The sequence below is a fragment of the Hemicordylus capensis genome, chromosome 8 (assembly GCF_027244095.1).
Source record: "Hemicordylus capensis ecotype Gifberg chromosome 8, rHemCap1.1.pri, whole genome shotgun sequence".
Classification (NCBI taxonomy): Eukaryota; Metazoa; Chordata; class Lepidosauria; order Squamata; family Cordylidae; genus Hemicordylus; species Hemicordylus capensis.
In genome coordinates this window covers 7,803,371-7,828,907 of record NC_069664.1, presented here as the reverse complement: position 1 = coordinate 7,828,907, position 25,537 = coordinate 7,803,371, and the positions used below count along the sequence as shown (strand labels likewise).

Below are 25,537 nucleotides of genomic sequence, written 5' to 3'. Positions count from 1 at the left end.
AATGCTGTCCTGCATTTGCTATAGCTGGGTTTAATGTCTTCCCCTCCGCAGTTATTGAGGGGCAATTCATAAAAGCCCTGTCACTTTTTAAAAATGTCTTTGTGATTCTAAACAGGTAGAATCCATTGTACATGTTTTATTATATTTTCCATTATATAGGGACTTCAGGCAACATCTCCTTAGATCGCAAACTTTCATGGAAATCTATTGGGATCCTAGGAGAGTTACATATTCATTCTGCAATAACACTATTGCTAGATTTCTTTCTGGAACTAAGAAGATTAGGATAAAAAATTAAGATTCGTTATTAAAAAAATCTCAGAATACTTCTGTTAAATAGCCTGAATTTTATTTTATTTTCACTTCTAGAGAAGTTGTCCAATCTGTTTCTGTATTTGGATGAATACTGTTTTCACTTTTCAGATACTGTCTCTTTTCAGATATCTTTTCTTGTATCAGTTTTGTTTTATGGGAATTGGGCCAAAATAAATATTGATGGATTGACTGATGCACAGCCCAAAATCTTGTAGCTGTCAAGGCTTGCTTTGTGTGCTTTCTCTAGAGATGGTGTGGACAGTGAGACAACAGAGGCAGTTAAACACTGGTTCTTAGTTTATTGATACACACTGTAAAGCACGGCACAGTCTTTGCTTGGGATATCATTTTACAGCGTGCTTCATGCACATACAGTCTGGAAAAGCACCACTTTCCGCCAGGGATGCTGCTCAGGCTGTTGCATGAGAACCATGCTGAAATGTCTCAGCTGCATGGCAAAGCTTGGGAGGATTGTAGGCAGAGATTCCGAACAGATGGTCACTCTTCAGGCTCCCTACTGATGCTGCAGCGAAGTTATCCTCGCCTTCTGCTGCGCTGACTGAGAGCCATCTAAGACTGAACTGAAAACTTTCCTGTATCGGACAGGTTCTGTAGCTTCCCCAGGGCAGAGTGCATCTACTAAGAGACGGTGGTTCCCAAACAATCTACAGAAAGGAAACCTTTTCCACACTGTAGACCAGAGGTAAGCAATCTTGGCTGTCCAGCTGTAGTTGAACTACAACTCCCATCATCCCCAGCCACAACTTATTGTTGCTGGGGTCGAATGCAGTTCAACAGCTGGACAGCTGAGGTTGCCTACCCATTATAGAGGGACCCCAGCACATCTGCAGAAGCTTCTGCAGGCATATTCTAGGGCACATACAGTTATTGTGAGAAACTGTCCAGGCCCCACACAAATTGCATTCTCAAACCCACCCAACATTCTTCTGCAGTTGCACATCATAGGAAAGGCACTGTAGTGGTAAAGAAGCTGTCTTTTGTGGCTTCCTTTACCAATCTTCTCCTTGAGAAACCCAATTCCTTCTGAGGAATCTCAGATTAGAGAACAGTTTGAAAGCTACTCCCTTTAAGGGATCAGTGAGATTTGTATGCTCAGGCTGACAATCTACCTGCACTCTTCCTGAATTAGGAACATAGGAAGCTGCCTTATACCCAGTCAGACCATTGGTCCATCTAGCTCAGTATTGTCTACACAGATTGGCAGCAGCTTCTCCAAAGTTGCAAGCTGGAGCAGTGTTCCCTCTAACAGGGATTTCCAGATGTTGATAACAACTCCCAGAATCCCCAGCTGCAAGGACTTTTTGCTGGTCTCTCCCAGACCTATCTCAGAGATGCTAGGGAGGTTACTTGGAACCCTCTGCATGCAAGCATGCAATTCCCACAGTGGCCCCACCCCCTAAGGGGAATATCTTAGTGTTCACATGTAGTCTCCCATTCAGATGTAAGCCAGAGTGGACCCTGCTTAGTAAAGGGGACAATTAATGCTTGCTACAAGACCAGCTCTCGTCATACCATGCCTTTTGTTCTGGGTTCACATCATTCATGTGCATTAGCATTGCAGGTGCTTTCCTATGGGCATTTGGCATTGAGTAGTTAACCATCAGCATACCTTACACTATTTTCCATAAACAAACAAGAGAGGCAACGGTAGGAGTGTGTGTGTGTATAAAAACTTTTCCTACTTTTTTGCAATCCTGCGTTTTGTGAATCTTCCTGGGTGTTCTCGCCAACACTGATTTTCTTTAAATTAAAATACTCCATCCTTTTAAAAGTATTTTTTGTAGAGTGAGATGCTATATAGCTCAGTGATAGAGCATCTCAGTTACATGCAGAAAGTCTCAGACTGTGTCCCTAGCATCTCCAGGTAGGGCTGGAAAAGACTCTTGCCTGAAACTCTGGAGAACAGCTGCCAGACAGTGTAGACACAGTACTGGGCTAGATGGGCCAACTCTCTAACCGGGTATAAGGAAACGACCTATGTTCCACCCTGTCACATGAGCAAAGGAGTAGTCAAAGCAACCTAGTGGTTGACTAATTGTCTCGTGTGGTTTCTAGAACACCCCTGTGTGCTATCGCCTTATTTTCTCACCCAGGATGTGCATCACTCCACCCAGTTCTTTAGATTGTCAGTCTTCTGTGCTTCTGAGCTGGGCCTTTGCTATCACATATTTTGACGCTCCTTAATCTGGTCTCAAAGAAAGGCGGTCTCCCTCTTTGTCACCTCTTTCTCTCCCCCCCCCGCCCCCGTATCTTCGGGGTTTGTCACTTATATGCATGGTCTAGAGGAGGGATTCCCACCCTTGAGTTTACCGATATTATTGGACTACAACTCTAGTGGCCTTCAGCCATTGTGATTGAGAATGATGGGAGATGTAGCCCAGCAACATCTGGAAACCCAAGGATGGGGATACCTACACTAGACAAACAGCTCATCATGTGGTAAAAATTGTCCCTGGACTGTAGCACTTCGGACTGCACATGGAGGACATGACTGAATGCTCCCCCATATAAACTCTAGAGCCTGAACCCTTCCCCTTAAAGAAAGAAATCTATCAAGACACCAACACTATTCAACCTTTTACCACCCATAATTTAGTCTAGCCAACTAACTAACCCCCAATAACATATCCACTCAGTCCAATGATATAAATCACTCTCCGATTACTTTCCCAGTATTGGGGGGGGAATATGGTTAACATCTCTTTCCCCTAGTTCTCCTATCCAGCCTCCCCTATATATTGAATTAAATGAATTAATTTAAGACAGCTAATCATGGGCCAACATTTATTTGACCTACTTTAATCTGTTTCCTATGTGCAAGGGAGGATTTCAGTGAGGGAAATATTCTATCGCACCTTTTATTGACCCACTAGGAGTCTGAAGTGTATAGTTCAGGAAATGCTGCAACACAAGACGAACTGTTTGCCTAGCTTAAGTACTCTTCCTTGCCTCTATCCAGAGAAACAATTATTCTTTGGCAATGCCTCCATTTTCTGCATCTTTCTGTGTCATAACCTCCATGGCCTGTCTGGCAGGAAAAAAATGTCTATCACACACTTTCTAAGACCCTCCAAGCGTATTCCCCAGGAAAATGTCCTTTTCACGCTCTTTCAAACAGGAAATGAAATGTAAGAGGTGCGTTTCTTGCCGAGATAGGAACGTGCAAATCCCAGAGCTCCTCCTCGTAAATTTTTCTAGCATTCCTGTTGGAGATAGCTTCTTAGACTCTAGTATCTACTGCAAAATCAAGGTTTCTTAGCATACATTTTGTAGCCGGGGATAGCAGAGGGCAGCTAAGCTTGCCTACTGGCAGCCTTTAGTATACACAGCATTCCCATTGGCAAGTGGCACTTTTTCAGTTGGCAAGGTTGAAATATGCAGTGCAATGTAGTGAGGGTAGAAAAGAAATGAAAAGCTGGTGGGGGTGGGGGGCGAGAAGCCAGGGTTCTTATTACTCCATGCTAGTAACATTCACGGCACAATACTGCTACAGCACACAGCAAACACTACACAGTTGGCTGGCTGCACTGAACATCTGGACACTCGCGCACTTCAAAATGCTGCCGAGAATGAAAACAGATCTGTGGTCCTGAAAGCTAAGCTCCCCCAACAGAGACGCCTCATCCCTTTGAGTTGTCTATCGACTGCTGCATAATTAAACACATTCTTTATTCACTTCCTTTGAACAAAGGGCCACTGGATCCAAGCTCAGGATGCAACTTCCATTTGCGGATGGGCAACTTCATTTGGTAATAGGACTTGTGATGGAATCCCCTGTAAGGAATGGAGATCATGCCAAAGTGGGTGCATGGATGCCCTCAGTATACCAGACTGTTCCTCGTTGTGTTGTGTTCAGTCTCCGGAACTGAAGTGTTCCAGAGATAGGGAAGGGTCACATGGAGCCAATGAATGGTTATGCAGGAATGTCCACAGAATAATACACTGGCTAACAGGTGGCTGTAGTTTCCCCTATATTATACATATAAGAGGATTATGAATTTGTTTCTTCTGCCAGCAAAAGGGATTTCAGCTTGCCTTATAATGCGGTAAAGAGCAGGTTTTAATTGCAGACCCTCCAGCACTAAGGATCATTCAAGACCACACTGAACACAATGGAACTCCCTTGTCCCAGATACACCCTGGCCCGGCCCAGTTCTAGAGTATCATCATGCTATTGAAATTTTTTTAATCAGGTGACTTAGGCATGTACTCCAATTCAAAAGGGGTTGGCTGTTCAGCCAACTACTCGGCTGCAGGAAGAGGCAGCTAATTTGAAGCAGAGTTGGTTGGACAGGACAAAATCTACATTCCGATTCCTGCTGCGTCATGAATCTTGGGCTAGCCATCGCTTCCATCTTCTCAGGATTTTGGAGAGATTCAACAGTGATGGTCAAACTTTCTACCTTCTGGGAATCCTTTCCACATAGGTTTGTCTGCAGAGGAACCCTTTTGCATGTTTGCCACAGAACCCCCTGGGCGCTGCAGAGGATGGGAGGTGAGGGGGTTCTAGAGCATGTTGGAGGCCCCAGCTGTATCTGTTGGACCTCACCATTGCTCCACATGAACAGAGTATGTGCATTATAATGTGGCCATACAGCCTGGTCTACAACTGCTATGCATTGCAAGGGATGATTGGTCCTAATGGACAACCTGTCATTCAGGGAAACTTGTCTGCTATTCCTGATCTTTTTGTCAAGCAATCCCAGGGTACTAAAGGACACAGTTCGAAATCCAGCCAGAATGGGAAAGTACAATGCAATCCAGGCCTGCAGACCTTGTGATCCACTGAGCTGAACATGACTCACCAGCCATGAAGAGTGATCCACACAGCACCTGATAACCGCCCTCCTTTTTGCTGCCTGTCTGAGACTGCAAATACACGGGAAGGGTTGTCAAGTTCTGGGCAGGTCACTATCTCTGACTGGTATTTGGCTTGCTGGATAGAAACTGTTCAGGTCTGTTGCTGATTCAAACCAACCACAGAGAAGTGCTGTGTTCTCCACTTCAAACTAGCTGTCTATAATACAGCCTTTTTATTCATCTGTATGTGTTTGGAGCTGATTTTCTTGAGGCATGGAAAATCCCTCAAGAAATGGGTTTGGTGTTGTTGTTGTTTAATTTTAGATCTCCTCTGGGACGGAAGAAATCTGTTTGATACACCTCCCAGGAGCCTCAGGACTCTGCCCAACGGATTCCCTTAAAACCAGGAGCCACATCTTACGTGCCAGCCCAGGGAAAGGAAGCACCGATCCTCCTCCCTCCCTAGGCCATTGCCCTGTCTTGGCTCCAAGCACCTGTCTCTCGCCCTGCATAAAAATGGGGCTGTGTGCAGGCAGATTCCCTTGGCAGGTAAAATATTCACACAGAGCACAAGGAAAGCAAAACAAATCAAAACCACTTATAATGAAGGAGGAGGCCAAGCCTGGAGCATTCGGGCGGGGGGGGGCAGCAGCTGCAGCAAGCAGGTCTAGCCTGTCTCAACAGAGCAGGTTCCTCATGGTGGAGTGGAGTAATGGGCACGTTGAGACTAAATGGAGGTGGGGAGCGGCTGGAAATTAATCACCAACACCTTTCAGACTAAGCTGAGCTTCCCCTGCACCATCCCATCCCGGTTCTTCTTAGCTGCTGCAGGCACCATAGCTGATTTGCCACCACTCGGTCTCCGACATCCAGGATGGAGTTAAACCAGTACAGAGCAAGTCAGTGAGGCCTATACTCAAATCCCGCTCTCTGACACAGACTTGCTGGATGGCCTTGGCTCAGTCACTGTCCCTAAGGAGCAGACAGGTGTTAACATGGCAAACACCTGTAACCGTCTCCCAGTAGACTCTCTTTTTGCCAGCTGAAAGCCATGTGCAGGCTTGAGTAGTCAGGCAGAACAGTCTGGCAGTTTTAACCCTCCCAGATGTTTTTCCACTCAAGAATCGGCATCCCTGCCCACCCTGCCATTCCATTGTGCAAACCAGCATCCTCGGGGTTTGGGCTCAAGTCAGAGGAAGAGTGGCATGCAACTGGGCCAAAGGGGGGCGTCCCACTCACGGTCTCAGTTCTTCCGACTGCAGCCGAGACGTGGCGTGCACCCCTCCCTCCCCACACGCCCAGCAGGCAGCCCAGGCCACAGTGGAAAGCCTGGATTTATCTGCCACCCCAGATCAGCGGAGCCGCCAGCAAGGCTGGGCTGCATGACAGACAGGGAAGGCAGGCTGGGCACCTTTGTGCCGCCGCCACCCAGCAGCAGCACCCCATCCCTCCTCGAGGCTGCCAGCAGGCCTGTTGGGACCTGTTTCCCTCCCCTCCCACCCCACTTCTCCTCTTCGTCCCTAATATTTACTTTTAAAAAAAAATAATAATAATAAAGGCTATGAAGGAACAGGCTATGGCACCCTGAGGAAATGAAAAGGAGAGAAGAGCGGCTCCCAAGAAAAAGACCACTTGATCTCTTTCCTGGGTCCTTGTCGACTTTCTTCCCCCTGCAGGAGTCACAGCTATGACACCAGCACAGGACTCCCCATGCAGGTTTTTCAGTGCCGACTGCAGAGGCGAGCAAGTGGCCAGATGCCTGGGGGAGGTGGCTCCGTGCTAGCTGAGCCCAAGCCTTCTCAGGAGGAGGAGAGACCCTTCCAAACCACACCTGAGTGAGCAGAGAATGCTGCAGGTGTGGGTGTGTGCGTGCGCAGGGCTGGAGGGAGGGAGGGAGGGAGGGAGCCCCCCCAAAAAAAAGAGAAGGGAGGCAGCTAAAAGGGAAGAGGTAGGAAAAGAAGCAGACAAGATCTGTTTAGGAAGTCCTGTTCAGGAAGCTGGATTGTTTATCACACTGGCCAGAGCCTCCCAGTATATGCTGTGTGTGCAAAGTGAAATGTCCAAAGTGAGAGGGGCGAAGAGGCGCGTGGTCACTCTTCAGAAAGAGACATCCCAGGACATGGAGGGCTAACCCCTCTCACGTCTAACTCACTGGCAGGTGCCTGTCTCCGTTGCTGCAGGAGCAGGACCATCCACTACAAAGCCGCCCTGGATCCATCTCTCCCTGGTGAAGAACCTTATTTACAATGGGATGAGGAAACATGCAAGAGAGAGAGAGAGAGAGAGAGAGAGAAAATGAGAGAGAGAGAGAGATGGATGGATGTGAGGAGGGCTGCACATTTCTTGGCCCCTACTGGGACCCAGGTCCCAGCGGGCCACCCCCCTTGCCAGGGGCCTCGGGAGGAGAGCTCCCTCACATACATGCTTTCCCGCCTCCCCCTCCCCCCCACGCCACCCCCTCCAGTCTCTAACGCCCCACGCTGATGTTGCATGTCTTGCAACTGGGGTCCTTCTTAGCGTCAGCAGTCGAAAGGCTCATGAGCTGATGGCCGCTGATCTCCCCCAGCACGCCTAGGCTGAGGTCCACCGGCTCAGTGTAGATGATCTCCAGGATCGCATCCTGGGCATGGCGGTAGACGAGCTCGCCGTCCTCCATGCAGCAGGTCAGGAATTTGTTGCAGGAAATGTCCAGCTGGGGCAGGCGGTCCCGGCAGAAGTGGTCGCCCGGAGAGCCCTTGGGTGCCAGCACCAGGACGACGTAGTGGTAGGCGGTGTACATGCAGTAGAAGTCCGCAAAGTAGAGGTTGGTGTTGGGGCCAAAGAGGCGCTGGGCGGGGACTTGGAGGCGGTAGCGGCCGTAAGGCGAGTCCTGGGGGGGCTGGCCCGTGTTGAACTCCGTGTTGCAGCTGAAGAAGATCCCATGTAACATACCGCTCGTGGGGGAGCCGTGGCTGCCACTGTTGTCCTTCAAGTAGGGTTTCATGACGTTCCCACTGTGCATCCTGGCCAGAGGGGAGAGGCAGACAGTTGCTTAAGGCAGCAGCTACAGCCAGGGCCCAAGATGGGGACGAGGTTTAGTTGTCCCAATGAAAGCGACCCCAAAAACAAGAGCAAATTAACACAACAACCACCAAACCTGTGACCTCTACACACTTTAGCACCTCTGCTCTGTACCCCTAAAGCACCATCCTGTCGTACTCTTAGTACCCTTTACAGAAAAGGGCTCAGTCCTCGGGAGAACTTGCTGTGAAACTGACCGAGGACTTAGCCAATATCAGGTCTCATTCAGCAAGTTAAATGTGAGGTGGGGCGGTTTACCTGAACGCCAATCCTTGGTTATGGCCACTATGTTTCACTCTTCTTACCAAATGCTATATTTTTCCGTCCGTTTGACCTTAGTAAAATTAGAAGCTCTGCCCTGGAGCAAAGCTGCACTGCAGACTTAATCCGGATAAACAGCCATGCCCTCTTCCAAAAGAACCCTGGGAACTGTAGGTTAGAGTGAGTGTGTCAATGAGAAATTGGTGGGGGGTGCTAGTGTGCATCTTTAGCAAATTACTGAGAATTCTCTTCTTGGAGATTTCTCAGCATCTCGCCAAGCCACAGTTCCCAGGATTTTATGGGGTAAGGCATGACAGTTAAAATGGGATACAACTGACTGTGTGGTGTAAATATGCCCGAATTCCTTGCAATATTCAATTGTCTAGGGCCATGGAACTAACACAGAGAAACAGGGGCTGTAGGGCCTGGCTTCTTCCACAAGCTTTGGAATGGTTCCTCCTAATGGTTGGACCTGGGGTAATGCATTTATTTATTACATTTTTATACCGCCCTATCCAAAGGAGCACAACAGCAAACAAAAAACAAAAAACCTAACAATAATATAGAACAATCAACTTAAAACAAATTTAATCATAATTTGACTGCTTTGGACTTTCATGACTAGTTTGGGCAGGGGAAAAGGAGCACCTTTGGATCAAAACAGGAGAACACAGGGATTGCATTGTCTTCTCATCTCTGGTAGGGAGTTGGAAACAAATTTTACTTTGAAGATAAGATGAGCTTGGTACAGGTGGGGAATGAGAGGATACGGCTAGACTTCCCAGTTTCCATATGTTCCGTTGTGTTTTTTTCAATTTGCTATAGAGATCAGCAGGCCACCATGCCAGGGAGACCTTAAGGTAGAGGCTGGCAACTGGGCCAAATTCAGCCTTCTGAGTGATTTCATATCCTTCCCACCCACACGAACTTCCTGTTGCAGTTGTCAGAGGGAGAAGAGGAATTTGGACTTGCAGCATCTGTGACAACCGTGGGTAGTAAGACAACCGTGGGTGGTAAGCCCTTCTCAGCAACAGATTGTGCCACTCCTTCATTCAGTTGCGGGACACTTCTTACATAGGAAGCTGCCTTATACCAAGTCAGACCATTGGTCTACTGGGCTCAGTATAGTCGACAAGGACTGGCAGCGGCTCTCCAAGGTTTCGGGAAGGCGTCTTCCCCAGCCCTACCTGGAGATGCTTCCAGGGAGTGCACCTGGGACCTCCTGCATGCAAGGCCGATGATCTGCCACTGAGCTATAGCTCACTTCTGTTGACAGTAACTGTTGGGGTTGTGAAGGCCCTTACCTGACATGCTGGAAATATTCCTTGGTATGGTTCCGATAGAAGACAGAGAACCTGAGCATCCTCCCGGAGATGAGTTCAGCTTTCTCCTGCAGCTGGGCCAAATGCTCTTTAGCGTAGTCTGCAGGGGGAGATAAGAGAGGTGTGCATTTAGTGCAGCTCTCTCCTCTCTGCCAGCCGGTCACCCTGTCCCTCCTCCACCCCATCTTCTCACTGCACCTGGCTTCCATCTCTTCCCCTCTTTGCCTCTGGCCAGTTCTCCCTCCTTGTCACCTCCTGCTCTGGGCGTGATGGGATGGCACACCCTTCGCCTCCTACTCTGCAACTGTTGCTCCATCGTGAAATCTGGATTTACTGCCTTTCAGCACCCCTCACCCTGTTCCCATTGGCCCAGGCCTTGCCTTAGCCAGCCCAAACAAGTGATTTCTATCTCCCTTGCTCCAAATGCAGAACCAACGCAGACATTCCCTTTCCTGGATGTGCAGGCTAGACTCCCGGGATTGATTGCACAAGGTGTTCCAGACAGGGCAGCAGCTTGCAAGAAAGCAGTTGAGTGAAGGGTTGGTTGCAGTGGACAAGCAGAGGTTCTTAAGACGCGGGGGGGGGGGGGCGGGGAACCAACCAACCAAAAGAAGCAACGCCTCTTTTTAAGATGCAGATCTTGTCAGGGTGTATTAGACTGGAGAGCACTGGGTTGGGGGGGAATTGTTGGCTCATTCACACAACCATTTGTGGGTGGGTAAGAGCCCAGGTGAGAAATTGCCCAGTATGCAATACACAGGCACCACCTCAGTTTGGCTCTGCAAACCCAGCAATACAAGCAGGGCTGCTGAGGGCCTGGGCAGCAAAATCAGCAACTGCAAGCCCCGCCCCTCCATGGAAAGTCCTCCAGGGGCATGTATGCCTTCCCAGCATGCTTTGTGCTGCCAGCAGACAGGAAAAGCTTCATGACACCAGCAGCTGCTCTCCCATTGGCCATGAAGGAGCAGGAGGTGGACACAGGTCTGCCAAGGTTGGTCCAGCCAGGATCAAAGAGTGTGCATAGCGGGGTAGGACATCCATTGACAGTGGCCACTGTATGCACAGCTCTCTATGGCTTCTGTGCAGGCGAAGGTGTACTGAATGCCGAAAGCTTGGCAGAAAAGGTGCAAGCATTCTCACAACTGGTAAAACAGGGTAGCAGGCTTCTTCTCTCCTTCACCCTAGTTAAAAAGCTGGGTAGCTCTGCCAGGAGCAACACGAGCTGGAGGGAATTGCATGGGTTCCGATGATCATGCAAATGAGGGTAGCCCACTTCCTTCCCCAATTTTTACAGTTGTGTGAACCAGCCTAGTATATTCTGCTCCACAGTCCTTCCATTGCCAAAGAACTGAATGGGGAAGCCACTGCAAGGGCCCCAACTCAAGCTCTTGAGCGACTCTAGACCCACAGCCGTAAATGTTGTAGTAAGGGCCAAAGGAAGGGAGGAATAATTGCAGAAGAACCAGTACCTACACAGGTCACCACATTCTGAGGGCGAACAAAGTGTCTGCGCAATGCACAAAGTTGTGTTAGTGCAAGAAGACCGCGCAGCTGCACAAAGTCACAGAGATGCTCAAAATGGTGTCCTTGTGCTATTGCACACAAGTTATCTGCAAGACATATGCACAACACAGGTCCGCAGTGCAAGCTTGAGAATTAGCACAATTCGTTTAAACAAGTGCATTGTCAATCTGGATATCAGCCGTTCAGTATAATAATAATAATAATAATTATTATTATTATTACTACATTTATATCCCGCTCTTCCTTCAAGGAGCCCAAAGCAGTGTACTACATACTTGAGTTTCTCTTTCACAACAACCCTGTGAAGTAGGCTAGGCTGAGAGAGAAGTGACTGGCCCAGAGTCACCCAGCTAGTATCATGGCTGAATGGGGATTTGAACTCGGGTCTCCCCGGTCCTAGTCCGGCACTCTAACCACTACACCACGCTGGTTCTCAAATCAAACCTATTTGAATTGTCAATTTAAGAAGAAGGACTAGGGCTTATTGGTCCTCCCAGTACACTGGCCAGAGGAACACTGGAAAGGTGGGAGCAAGTCTTAGTGAGCCACTGGACATAATACTGCCTACACACCTTTCCTATATCTCCAGAAGTAAAAAGGACTAGAGCCTTACTTTTTAAAATGAACATTCAAAAACTCAAAACAGGGGCCTGAAATATTTTTGGTGGGGTGCAGTGTTCCCTCTAAGGCGTGCTTGTGCGCACACTTTTTTTTAATGCCTGCTCATTTAATTTTAGATCCCACTCAGGTGGAATCGGGAAGGCCCCATTCTGAACGCACATGCGCACACACTGCCTTGATACTGCTGCCCAGAACAAAACTCATTCCACACACAGATGAAAAAATTGAGAGAGAACACACTGGTGGGGTGTGTGCCATGGGCAGCAGTACACCCTGTAACAGGGATGCCCAGATGTTGACTACGATTCCCATAATTAATCCTCAAGCAAATGCCACTACAGCTGGGGATGATGAGAGTTGTCGTCAACCACACCTGGGAATCCCTATTAAAGAGAACACTGATGGGAAAGCCCAACAACTTGCCAGCCAGTCTCTGGCTGAAGTTCTGAGCAACTCCGATTCATTTCCAGTTCCTTTAAAACTGCTTCGAGAACCGTTGTTGTTGTTTGTTTGTTGTTGAAGAAGAGCAGTATATAAATATTAATCATATAATTTCAATGGGTATTGTCAAAGAGTTTGCCAGTGGATCGTGTCCTGAGGGTTAGACTTGTACTATCTTCCACTCTGCATCCCTGAATGGCCCCCCAAATCCATCCCGTGAGGTCGCCACTTCACCTTGCCTCATCGTAGGGCTGCCCATGCTTGAGACCTGCTGCTGAACACTCACCCCCTGTGCAGAATTCGACAGTCTCGCTCCATCCAGACACAAGATACTCCCCGTCACTCTGCTTCACTGCTGTCTGTACTGCCACGCTGTACTCCGTCCTGGGACTCAGGAACCAGTGCCCTCTCACCGTCATGGGCAGCGCAACTGCTTTGGCCACCAGCTTGGTAGGGACGTCCTGCTCAAAGAAAAGAGTCAAGCCACATCAGCAGTCAGACTTGATTTAGGGCATCTGGGTTTCTCAGGCTGGGGTGAACTTGGGCATTGCCACCATGGTTTGTCAAGGGCAGAGATTGTGGAGGGGGACAGGTCCCTGCCCCCATCTCTGAGCCTTCCTTCCCCTCTGTACTGTGCTGTTTGTTCAAATGTCATCTACACCTCCACCACAGCCATTAATATAATCTCAATGGTTTCATTCACAGTGCATTAAGCAAATAATTCTAAAGTGCGCCCAAGTGCATTGTGTCATTAGTTTATTTTATCGTTGGCTCATTGTTCGCAATACAGCTCTGCTGAAAGAAGCCGTCTTTCTAAAGGCATGGCAAAGAACGACAGCTCTACTAGGTGGATTGGGAAAAGGCAAGATCCCGACCCACTGCTCAAGTGGGGAGGAGAGCTGGTCTTGCTATAAAGGTAAAGTGTGCCGTCAAGTCGATTTCAACTCCTGGAGTCCACAGAACCTTGTGGTTTTCCTTTGGTAGAATACAGGAGGGGTTTACCATTGCCATCTCCCACGCAGTATAAGATGATGCCTTTCAGTATCTTCCTATATCTCTGCTGCCCGATATAGATGTTTCCCATAGTCTGGGGAAACATACCAGCGGGGATTCGAACCGGCAACCTTCTGCTTGTTAGTCAAGCATTTCCCTGCTGCGCCACTTAAGGTGCTTGGTCTTGCAGTAGTGAGCATGAATTGTCTGTTTGCTAAGCAGGGCCTGCACTGGTTTGCATTTTGATGGGGGACTACATGTAAGCCTGGTCTGCTGTAAAATAGTCCCCTTAGGGGATGCGGCTGTAGCTCAGTGGTCCTTGGCAGCATCTCTAGGTAGAGCTGAGAAAGACTCCAGCCCGAAACCTTGGAGAGCTGCTGATGATCAGTGTATAGACAATGCTGAGCTAGATGGACCGATGATCTGACTCGCTATAAGGTAGCTCTCTATGTTCCTAAGCATCACATATTGTTAATCCAGAACTGGTCGTGAGGAGTGTAAAGACAAAATGACAGTGATTGCTTGCAGCCTTGTAGGGTGTTATTCACAGCACAGTGTTACACTGGTCTCTTAATCATTCCTTCTCTCTCGGAAGCCCTGGGAACATCTATAAAAACAATGGCTGACATTCAGACCAAGGAAGTACCAGTGCAATGACAGAAGCAGCTTAACAGCCCTTCCCAAATAACTGTGGTGCACCAGGGAAGGGGCAATTTTTGATGCCCTTCTCTTCCCCAGGAAGCCTTATGTGTTACTCAAAAATATGTTCCCCGAAGGCTACACAGCCTCCAGAAAGGTCCCCTGCCTCCGACTATCAGCTCTGTGTTCATAGCCTTCATGCAGACAAAATGGATGGAGTGACTCTCTTGGTCATGAGAGTTACTTGCCCTGGTTGCTGCCCTGCATAAAATATAGGTTTTAAGAATATATACCTGGCTGTGAATGTGAGCATAATAATGTAACAACAACATAATATACACGTTTATGAGGCGGTGTACGAGTTTTGTCAGATCTTCCCAAAACGTTTAACCATTTACTTAATTTAATTAAATATTGTATACCACATTTCTAATTTTCTGTTTTCTGGTCTTGGACCATGATCAACCAACCAACCATGTTTCTAAAAATTAATTAAGTATACATATTGTATACCCCTTTTCTAAAAATCCTCTACTCAAAGTGGTTTACATTAAAATGGAACATAAATTTGAGAAATACAATTATAAGAAAAAGGCCGATTACAGCAGCCAAAAAACCACCCATAACTCTGTTAGCTTTGCTTTGTTTAGAGTGCTGAATAGCTCCTTTCTCACGTGACATAAACAGAGAGGTGCACCTCTTTTCCATTAACAAATGTTGGCAGACATTTACATACAGTGTTGACGGATGGGGAGCACTGCAGAAGCCAGATGTTCAGGGAACTGTAGCATTAATTACTGCAAAACACTGCAATATTTATTGATATTGGGTAATTATTGATGAGTATGCTTCTTTGAAAGATGGCAACATTTACTAGCTGCTATTTCCTGCTGTGTTTTTAAAAAAAGGTTTTAGACAATTTAAGAACAACAGGTGTTGCCGTGTACTTATTTAAAAATGGCCCCAGCCCGTCCTAGGTCAGGGGCTCTCAACCTTGAGTCCTCAGATGTCGCTGGACTACAGTTCCTATCATCCCCTGCCACAGTATGGCTGCTCCATACAGAAGTATTTCCTGCCCATAGCAAACTGACATGTCAGAGACCAGATTAACCGTCTCTCAGATTTTCCCAGGCAGAGGTATACCCCAGACCTCAGTGCAAACTAGACCTAAACTGGGAGATAAGGAACTCTTATGAAGGGGAGGAGTGTTGGAAAAACCTTTAATTTTTAAGAGCAAACGTTGCCACATCAACAGGCCAAAGAAGGCTCACTGCAGTGCAGTTTGGTTTCTGTGGCAACCGCAAATGCTGAAGAGTCAGGAGACAGGCAAAAAGGGAGGGGAGAAAAATAATAAAGTTAAAACATTAAATAGCATTGCCATAGCAACCAACCTTGTTAAAACAGCACCCAAATTAGTGACTCCATTTCAGAGGAAGAAAGATGTGAGTAATTCATTTCACGACTCTCCTGCCTCTGTTAAGGAAGACACTTTTTAATGCTCCTTTCCCAAAACTGATTTGTTGTTGTGAGGGAGACACTTTTTGAAACTGCCTTTTATAACGCCTCTCTCTCTCTCTCTTTTTAAAGTGGGAGGAAGCCTTGATTTCCCAGCATGCATTGCTGCTCTGCCCCCCTGCGCTTATTCCAAAGTTAGCATGCATAAAAGTTCATCTTCCCAGATGATTCAGGTATAGAAAGAGAGTTCCCATTTACTTTGGAGCAGACTGTTAATGCTATGGAAATCACTGGGCTCAACGTTCTAGAGAAGGAGAGAAAAGAAATGTTTCCATTCCTCCAAATGCTATGGGAGCGGACCAATGAGAACTATTCATATTCATATATTATGTTCCACACGCATGCCATCTGTGCACAGTCATTCCCACATTATGTTCCACCCACGTAGAGCAGTGCACTTCTTATCTGTACAGGGGCAGAGCCACCATTGCGCGAATGGGTTCAAAGAACATGGGCCGCCGCCCCTCAGGGGTCGAGCGTCACACACCCCAGCCACGCCCCTGCGTCTGGCATCAGATGCAGGGGCGTTATTTTGCTTGCAAATGGGGCCCAGTTTACGAGCGCAGCCGGGGCAGAGTCTCTCCCGGCCACGCTGCGAATGCGGTGCTGGCTGGATTTTGCTCGTAAACAGGGCTGCGTAGCCCCCTCCGTGAGCAACATCAGCGCCGCGTACACAGCGTGACCAGGAGCAACTCTCCAAGGCAGGGAGAGCCGCTCTGGCTGCACCGCCAAGGCGGACTTTGCTTGCAAATGGGGCCACGCTGCCCTGTTTGCAAGCTAAGCTATGCCCTGCGTTTGATCTCAGAGGCGTCTGGTTATTTATTAATTATTATTAATTATTATTATTATTATTATTATTAATTCAATTGCTATACCGCCCTTCCAAAAATGGCTCAGGGCGGTTTACACAGAGAGATAATAATAATAATTATTATTATTACATTATTATTATTATTATTATTACATTTATATCCCGCTCTTCCACCAAGGAGCCCAGAGCAGTGTACTACATACTTGAGTTTCTCTTTCACAAAAACCCTGTGAAGTAGGTTAGGCTGAGAGAGAAGTGACTGGCCCAGAGTCACCCAGCTAGTTTCATGGCTGAATCTGGATTTGAACTCGGGTCTCCCCGGTCCTAGTCCAGCATTCTAACCACTACACCACGCTGGCTCACAGGGAGCCATCTTATTTATAATAAATAAATAAGATGGCTCCCTGTCCCCAAAGGGCTCACATTCTTAAAAAAAAACATAAGACAGACACCAGCAACAGTCACTGGAGGGATATTGTACTGGGGGTGGGGAGGGCCAGTTACTCTCCCCCTGCTAAATAAAGAGAATCACCACGTTAAAAGGTGCCTCTTTGCCCAGTTCGCAGGTCTGATGCAGGGGGCGGGGCTGGGGGGCTGAGGCGGCGGGCTGAACCTGGGCCACCGCTGGTCTCCCTCCGCCCCTGTATCTGTACCTTGTAGTTCACTTTTAAAATAAATGCTTGTATATTCATTCACACAAAGACATGTACATGCGTACAGACAGTGCAGTTTCCTGTATCCCAAAAGGTCCAACAGACATCAATCCACTGGTTGTCCTCTGCCGAGAAGCACAGTTCCAAGGTACCCCGCAAAGAGGGAATTACTATTAGGCTAGCTTTTAGCAATAGCAATAGCACTTACATTTATATACCGCTCTATAGCCAAAGCTCTCTAAGCGGTTTACAATGATTTTAGCATATTGCCCCCAACATTCTGGGTACTCATTTTACCGACCTCGGAAGGATGGAAGGCTGAGTCAACCTTGAGCCCCTGGTCAGGATCGAACTTGTAACCTTCTGGTTACAGGGCGGCAGTTTTACCTCTGTGCCACCAGGGGCTCTTTTAGCACAGGAATACCTAGATTCATCCACAAAAGGTACATTTATACATTCCATAAAACAGAAATAGCTGTCCCGTGTGGAATAGCTGAAACTAGTGACAGCAAATCAACACTTTTCACCATGCATTGGTCAGCCGGAACAAAAGGGGAGGGATTTTATTGGGCAAAAATGTTATTAAGTTGACATGAATATCCAGTAGCATAACATGCCCAATCCTGCCCATCATTCAGCATCACTATACTGGCTTACCCGGTGTTTAAATTTATTGGAGTTCTTGTTCTCCTTCTTGTTCAGATCGATGAAATAGTGGGTGACTCTGTCCAAGTCTCCAACGTCCATGGCCCAGGAGATCCGAAATGAGTCACATGTGATGTTGTTGATCTCAATGCTGTGTGGAGTGGACAACAATTCCATGATCCGACCGGTTCGGCTCCTGGGATTGGAACAAACAGAAGATGCAACAGTGAAGGCGGGAAGATGTGAAAGTTCAGGTGTCGCTAGGTTTGGGGCATCTAGAACCATACGGGTGCTGTCAGGACCGTGGGAGTTTGAAACCAGAGGTATGAGACGATGAGTCAGAGCCATGAAAAACTGGGGAACATCCAAACTAAGTCCCACTGAAATTCATGAGTCTGAAATCAATCATGACTAACTTGTTTTATTTATTTCAGTGGTGCTTAGTCATGACTAACCAGTCTGGATGTTGTCCACAATCACGGCTCAGTCAGTCCAGAAAATGAACAAGAAGTCTTGAAAGTCCTTCCTGTTGAGGAGAGCCAGTGACTAGCCTGGGTGAACAGAGTCACTCCAGGCCCTGGGAGTCCCTTATGGCCATAGTGGTGTTGTATGCAGGGCAGTTGTGTCAAGAGCTGCTAGGCTCTAGAACCAGAAACCCATTGCTCTGTGCACTTGGGAGAAGATAATGGGTCCTCTTATAGATTGGAAACTGGTTAACCCAAGGGTTCTCAAGTTTGGGTCCCTACTACTACTTCCCCCACTACTACGCACACTCATATACTGCTATTAACCAATGTTTTCAAAGCGGTTTACATAGAAGAATACATTCCCTAGATGTGGTTGGACTACGACTCCCATGGAAAACATCCATCCTGGGACTGAATTTGGATTGAGCTAACCACAGCACAGCTAGACCCTGCACTGGATACATCACAGATCTAACCCAATGAGAATACCCTTGTGTTGTCTTTCTGTAGCATGGAAGCAAAAGTCCTGACTTGTTTATTTGGACAGTGAACTCCGGGAAGTAGGAGCTGTCTTTGCTCATGGAAATGAGCCGCCCTTTGGCTTTCACCCTCTGCCCTGACCGAGTCGGAAGCCACCCCAGTCTTCCTCATTGCAAAAATCAGCAGCTGAGCTCCCTACACAAGAGAGATTCCACAGTTGTGATGAGTTCACTTTCTCTCTCCTAATTAATTCTTCTGATGCCACCAAGCCATCTGAAGAGCGGGTGTCATCCCACACGATGTCTTGGTGGAGCAGACGGCTCCTTGCAGGTGTCGGTGCCAGAGAGTACATTGCAAGCCTCGGAAGGGACAGATTTGGAGCAGATGGCACTAGGGAGGGAAGGGGCTTGTGGCCAACAAGAGGAGGGGGGATAATATTTTTGTTTTGCAACTGACAGTGGAACAAATGAGGAGGAATCTCAGGTAGGGAGGGAAATGCATGTACATGCACATGTAGGGAGCCAGGGAAAGTGAGAAAATGGTGGATAAGGCAACCCTGTGGGTTTTGCTGCGAGGGCTGAAACAATCTCATCTTGCAATCTCCCAGGGTGCAGCGTGTAAGTTCTGTTTTCCTCTGCATACATGGCACTGTGCAGACATCAAAGAGTGATGCTATTTGGCCAGATGCTGTTATTTTTAATGACACACACACCCCATACATTCACAGTATAAAATGCATTTGCAGATAATATGCAACTGGGCAATCATCCACATGCATGCTGTACAGTACAGTACTGGCATGTGTCATGCATGTGGTGAGTGTGCACAAGTAGGCTGTGCATTGTTAAAATGAGAAAAGTTTGTAATGTGTGTTACACCAAGGGCATCTGGAGTGGGAGCTATTGCATGTGTGCCATCTGTGTGCCCAGATCCAGTGTGAAGATGAAATGTCTGCCAAGGGTATATGGCAAAGCATAAACTCATAGCGTCATGGCCATCGTGAAGAGAGAACTTTTTATCTAGTCCTTTGTAGCTAGCTAGCCGCTTAATGGCACAGCGGGGAAATGACTTGACTAGCAAGCCAGAGGTTGCCGTTTCGAATATTCTCTGGTATGTTTCCCAGACTAGGAGCAACACCTCTATCAGGCAGCAGCGATATAGGAAGATGCTGAAAGGCATCATCTCATACTGTGAGGGAGATGACAATGGTCAACCCCTGCTGTATTCTACCAAAGAAAACCACAGGGCTCTGTGGTCGTCATGAGTCGACACCAACTCGACGGCACATGTTGTAGCTAGCTAGTAAAGATGCTTTCTCAATTGTTACTGATGGCTGGAAGATTAAATCACACAGAAGGTTGGTCCCTAGTACTAGCTTCCTGCTTGGGTGGGAGCATAAGAACAGCCCTGCTGGATCAGGCCCCTAAGTCCATCTAGTCCAGCATCCTGTTTCCCACAGTGGCCCACCAGAAGCCACTGAGAAGCCCGCAGGCAAGAGGTGGGGGAACACTCCTGCTGTTGCTCCCCTGCAACTAGTATTTAGAGGCATCTTGCCTCTGAGGATGGAGGTGGCCTAAAGCCATCAGCCTAGTAGCCACTGATAGACCTGTCCGCCATGAATTTGTCTAAGCCCCTTTTAAAACCATCCAAGCTAATGGCCGCCACCACCACCTCCCATGGCAGATAATTCCACATATTAAATTCTGCATTGTGTCAAAAAGTACTTTATTTTGTTGGTCCTAAATTTCTCAGCCTTCAGTTTCATGGGATGACCCCTGGTTCTAGTGCTGTGAGAGAGGAAGAAAAATGTCTCTCTATCTATTCTCTCTACTCCACGCATAATTTTATAAGCCTCTATTGTATCTCCTTGTAGTACTCTCTTTTCCAGACTGAAAAGCCCCAGATGCTCAAGTCTCGCTTCATAAGGAATGTGCTCCAGGCCCCTGATCATCTTGGTTGCCCTCTTCTGCACCTTTTCCAGTTCTGCTGGAAGAGAGGGCTCTTCTACTGGGCTAGAGGAGAAACTTTTGGGGGCCTGAAATGTGGCCCAAATAGAAGTATTCATAGCTGTCTGAGGGTGACTCCAAGGGCATGCTGCTTGAAGCACTAATACCATCAGTCTGGTTGCCTGTTCAGCTGGGAAACGGTCATATTTTATTATGGAGCTGACATGTGTAACTGCATTTTTCTAAAAAAGCTTTGCAAGAGTTACGATATATGACCATCACTGCATTCTTAATTACAAACCAAACCAGTTGCCTGCTCAAAGCAGGAAATCAGGTTTAGCACGATTTGTCCTCAAGTAATCCAGGTTGACTGCTTGTAATTATCCAATTGTCTTCTAGATGCTTACAAATGGATTGTTTTATGATTTATTCTAATAACCTGCCGGGGTGGAAGCTGATTATGGACATGTTCAAACATAACTTTGTGTGTATGTGTGTCTCTGTGTATGTTCACACACTTTTCAAGCTTGCCAAAAGAAATGGAGCCCTTTGAAGGGTGTTTGCAAGAACGTCTAGAGAGAAAAGAGTAGTGTTGCCAGCAAGGTGTTATTGCATTTCTAGACCACCCCATCCAATGGCTCCGAGTGGTACACAACAAATTTAAAAAACATAAAAAGACCATTTAAAAAAAACACACTGCTTAAAACAGTATAAAAACAATTTTAAAACCATTCAGAGCCATTTAAGACCAATTAAAATACTTAAAAACAATTTAAAACCCTTGGGAGGCCAGGCCAAACAAGTAAGTTTTTAGGACTCTCTTAAAGGCCAACAACAAGCCTAAATTACGGATCTCTGCCAGGAGTGCATTCCGTAGGACAAGAGCAGCTACAAAGAAGGCCCAGTTCTGAGTCACCACCAGATGTACCAGTCGTAACTGGAGATGGACCTCTCCAGATGACCTCAACGTGTGATGGGGATCATACAGAAGAAGGTGCTCTCTTATTAGGGGATGGCCCAGGGGGGACAGGCTGCCACTGAATTGCTCAGAGCCCTGAAATCACCCCCCCACCTCCCTCCTCCATGAACTCTTCCAGAAAATGAATGCAGCAGTGGAAGCACCTGTAAAGAACATTGGAGAGCACTCCTACCCTCACCTAGCTTTCTGCCGCTTCCATTTTCAGAGATGGTGGACAGGAGAGGAGGGAGGCCAGCAGCGGCCCAGGTTCTGCCTTTGTAGCAGCCCCCTAGCCCCGCCCTTGCATCTGGCAGACGCAGGGAGCGTTTATTATTATTATTACTACTACTACATTTATATCCCGCTCTTCCTCTAAGGAGCCCAGAGCGGTGCACTACATACTTGAGTTTCCCTTTCACAACAACCCTGTGAAGCAGGTTAGGCTGAGAGAGAAGTGACTGGCCCCGAGTCACCCAGCTAGTTTCATGGCTGAATGGGGATTTGAACTCAGGGCTCCCCGGTCCTAGTCCAGCACTCTAACCACTAGCCACATGGCCCTGTTTTGGAGCTGAATCGGTTGGTGCTGCATTCGCAGTGTGGCTGGAGCAACTCTCCCTGCCTTTTAAAGCTCAAAAACAGGGCTGCACAGCCCCGTTTGGGAGGTAAATCACACACCCAGCATCTGACATCAGACACGGGAGGTGAGGTGCACAGCCCAGGTTCTTTGAACCTGTCCACTCCATGCTGGCTCAGTCCCTGGTGGTGGATTATAATATTAGAGAATTAAAAAAAACATATGTACTTATTCTTGGGGGGTGTGTGTGTGTGTGTGTGTGTGTGTGTGTGTGTGCACGCGCGCGCGTGCATGCATGCATGCACACCCCTGAGTAATTGTCAGAGGGGGAACTGTAGGCTTGGGCCCCAGATCTTTTAAGCACCTAGCAACGTCCCTGGTTGCCAGGTTGCAATCCAGCGATTTATGCTGCCACTTTAAAAATAGGAACATAGGGAGCTGCTTTATATTGAGTCAGAAGAGTTGGTCCCTCTAGCTCAGTATTGTCTACATAGGCTGGCAGCAGCTTCTCCAAAGTTGCAGGCAGGAGTCTCTCTCAGCCCTATCTTGGAGATGCTGCCAGGGAAGGAACTTGGAATCTGCTACATGCAAGCCTGCAGATGCTCTTGCCAGAGCGGCCCCATCCCCTAAGGGGAATATCTTACAGCGCTCACATGTAGTCTCCAAATGCAAACCAGGGTGGACCCTGATTAGCAAAGGGAGCAATTCTGGCTTACTATCACAAAACCAGTTCTCCTCTCATAATTACTAGTGTGCCATCAAGTCAGTTTTGACTTCTGGCATCCACAGAGCCCTGTGGTTTCCTTTGGTAGAATACAGGAGGGGTTTACCATTGCCTCCTCCCGTGCAGTATGAGATGATGCCTTTCAGCACCTTCCTATAGTGCTGCTGCCCGGTAGAAGTGTTTCCCATAGTTTGGATTCCCAGATGTTGACTACAACTCCCATAATCCCCAAGCAAAAGCCACTGCAGCTAGAGATTCTGAGAATTGTAGCCAACAACATCTGGGAATCTCTGTTATATTTATTTATTATTATTATTTTTACATTCATATTCCACTCTTCCTCCAAGGAGCCCAGAGCAGTGTACATAGTTAAGTTTCTCCTCACAACAAGCCTGTGAGGTAGGTTAGCAATAGCAATAGCACTTACATTTATATACCGCTCTATAGCCGGAGCTCTCTAAGCGGTTTACAATGATGTAGCATATTGCCCCCAACATTCTGGGTACTCATTTTACCGACCTCGGAAGGATGGAAGGCTGAGTCAACCTTGAGGCCCTGGTCAGGATTGAACTTGTAACCTTCTGGTTACAGGGCGGCAGTTTTACCACTGCACCACCAGGGGCTCAGGTTAGAGAGAACACTGCCACTGACCACCTATGACTGCATGCCCCAAGGGGAATATCTTATAGAAGACAAGGCTCACATGTAGTCACTCATCCAAATGCAGACCAGGACAGGCCCTGCTTAGCAAAAGGAACCATTCATGCTTGCTGCCACAAGAACAGCCATCTTCCCCAATTAAGCAGGAAATGCAGCAGCCATAGTTGCCCCTGCCTGTTCCTTCCCCGGTCCTGCCATCTGCTCAACAACAACACCCACATGCTCTCCAGCATCCTTCGTTTTCTGCTTGTCACAGCAGCGGCGAGTTATTCGCACATGGCTTCATGCTTCTGGGTAAATGTTGAACAAAGCCACTTCGAACTCCACTCGCGACCTTGAGGGAAGCAGCCCCTCCCCTCTGCTCTCTGATTTTGTTTTGGAACAAGTTCACATGGCATGCATCTGTGTTTTCCTTCTAGCCCAGGGTTTCTTAACCTTGGGCCCCCAGATGTTGTTGGACTACATCTCCCGTCATCCCCAGACATGGTCTTTGTGGCTGAGGGTGATGGAGAGCTAGTCTTGTGGTAGCAAGCATGACTTGTCCCCTTAGCTAAGCAGGGTCTGCCCTGGTTGCATATGAATGGGAGAGTAGAAGTGTGAGCACTGCCAGATATTTCCCCTCAAGGGATGGAGCTGCTCTGGGAAGAGTAGAAGGTTCCAAGTTCCCTCCCTGGCAGCATCTCCAAGAGAGGGCTGAGAGAGATTCCTGCCTGCAACCTTGGAGAAGCCGCTGCCAGTCTGTGTAGACAGTACTGAGCTAGATAGACCAATGGTCTGACTCAGTTTATGGCAGCTTCCTATGCTCCTAACGTCTGGGGGCCCAAGGTTAAGAAACTCTGTTCTAGCCAATGGCGGGGCAGGGAAAGAGAGAGCTTCCTAAAGAGCGATATCTGAATTTCTAAAGAGAACATCCCTCTTATCATGCTAATGATTCTACATCAGTGCCTCTCCCTATTTGCTCCAGCGCTTTCAGAAAAAGTAGCTTAAAACCAGCATTTTAAAAATCCAGAAATATGTCAAGATAAGCTAGAATTTGCATCACAAAGCCCGATTTGTGTGTGGAGTGGGTTCCTAGAATCTCGAAGGGACTTCAGGGTAGGTTTGGCTCGTGTGTGAAGGCACACACTCTTCTAAAGTAGATTTGGCGTAGAAGCCCTGTGTGTAAAGCCTCCTGGGGAAGGAGCAGAGAGAGCAGGACCTGGGAAGGAATGGGTGGGGGAAACTGCTTCTGCTGCTTAATCAGTAGTTTTAAAGCTCACACATGAACCACCAGTTCGCAGCCTGGCAACCCTACAGAAAACACTGCTGCCAGAGAGAGAGAGAGAGAGAGAGAGAGAGAGAGAGAGAGAGAGAGAGAGAGATGTGGATTTAGCAGCAGGTGACAACAGCAGACAGAGCGAGTTTAGGGGAGCACCACAGAGCAAAACCTGGGAGTCCTTGTGGCCTAGTGGGTGGAGCTCTTGTGCTGGAGCCTGGGAGAGTTCGTTTGGGTTCAAACCCAAATTAAAATATCTGCTCGCAGGATGGCCTTGGGCAAATCTTTCTCTCATCCTCCATTCCCTCATCTATAAAATATGATGAATAATGGCTTACCTCTCAAGGTAATGCAAGGACGTGTGAGATTTTAATAAACAGGGTTGCCATCTTTCCTTCTTTTTCTTGCAGGCCTCTTGTGCCTTTCACACATACGTAATTAGGTGGTGCTTCTTCCAGTGCGGAACTATCATGTCAGGACCATTTCTGCTTGCCGATTTCAGTTTCTTGTGTTACTGCTAAAGAGACACAGGAGCTCTGCCAGAAAGATAGTTGGCAACCCTACCTGGACTGCGCTATAAATGATAGATAAATCAAGTAATCCCATTAGCCTGAAGGCAAGGTTTTAAAAGGTTAAAGCCATTAAAGGAGAACTCTAATAATGATCGTGAAGAGAAAATGAGCAGGTTATTTACTCTGCTATTTAGTACCAAGAGCTCAAAAAGATCAATGCAGTTATAGGAACATAGGAAACTGCCATATACTGAGACAGACCATTGGTCTATCTAGCTCAGTATTGTCTTCACAGACTGGCAGCGGCTTCTCCAAGGTTGCAGGCAGGAATCTCTCTCAT

General features: G+C 47.5%; 1 protein-coding gene across 3 annotated transcripts in view; it reads right to left on the bottom strand.

Annotated features, from left to right (window-relative positions):
- Positions 1 to 594: 594 nt before the first annotated feature.
- The window catches only part of PHYHIP (phytanoyl-CoA 2-hydroxylase interacting protein), a 60,529-nt gene continuing 35,586 nt past the window's right edge, over positions 595 to 25,537 (bottom strand). For 2 of the 3 annotated variants that reach the window (XM_053269982.1, XM_053269980.1), the window contains exons 2-5: positions 17,634 to 17,817; positions 12,652 to 12,826; positions 9,762 to 9,879; positions 595 to 8,138 (exon numbers count right to left, since the gene is read on the bottom strand). In XM_053269982.1, coding sequence (XP_053125957.1) covers positions 7,604 to 8,138; positions 9,762 to 9,879; positions 12,652 to 12,826; positions 17,634 to 17,798 — 993 coding nt within the window. In that variant the 5' untranslated portion in view covers positions 17,799 to 17,817 and the 3' untranslated portion in view covers positions 595 to 7,603. Of the gene's footprint in view, positions 8,139 to 9,761; positions 9,880 to 12,651; positions 12,827 to 17,633; positions 17,818 to 25,023; positions 25,203 to 25,537 lie in introns of all 3 variants that reach the window. The other variant, XM_053269981.1, reaches the window with a different exon arrangement.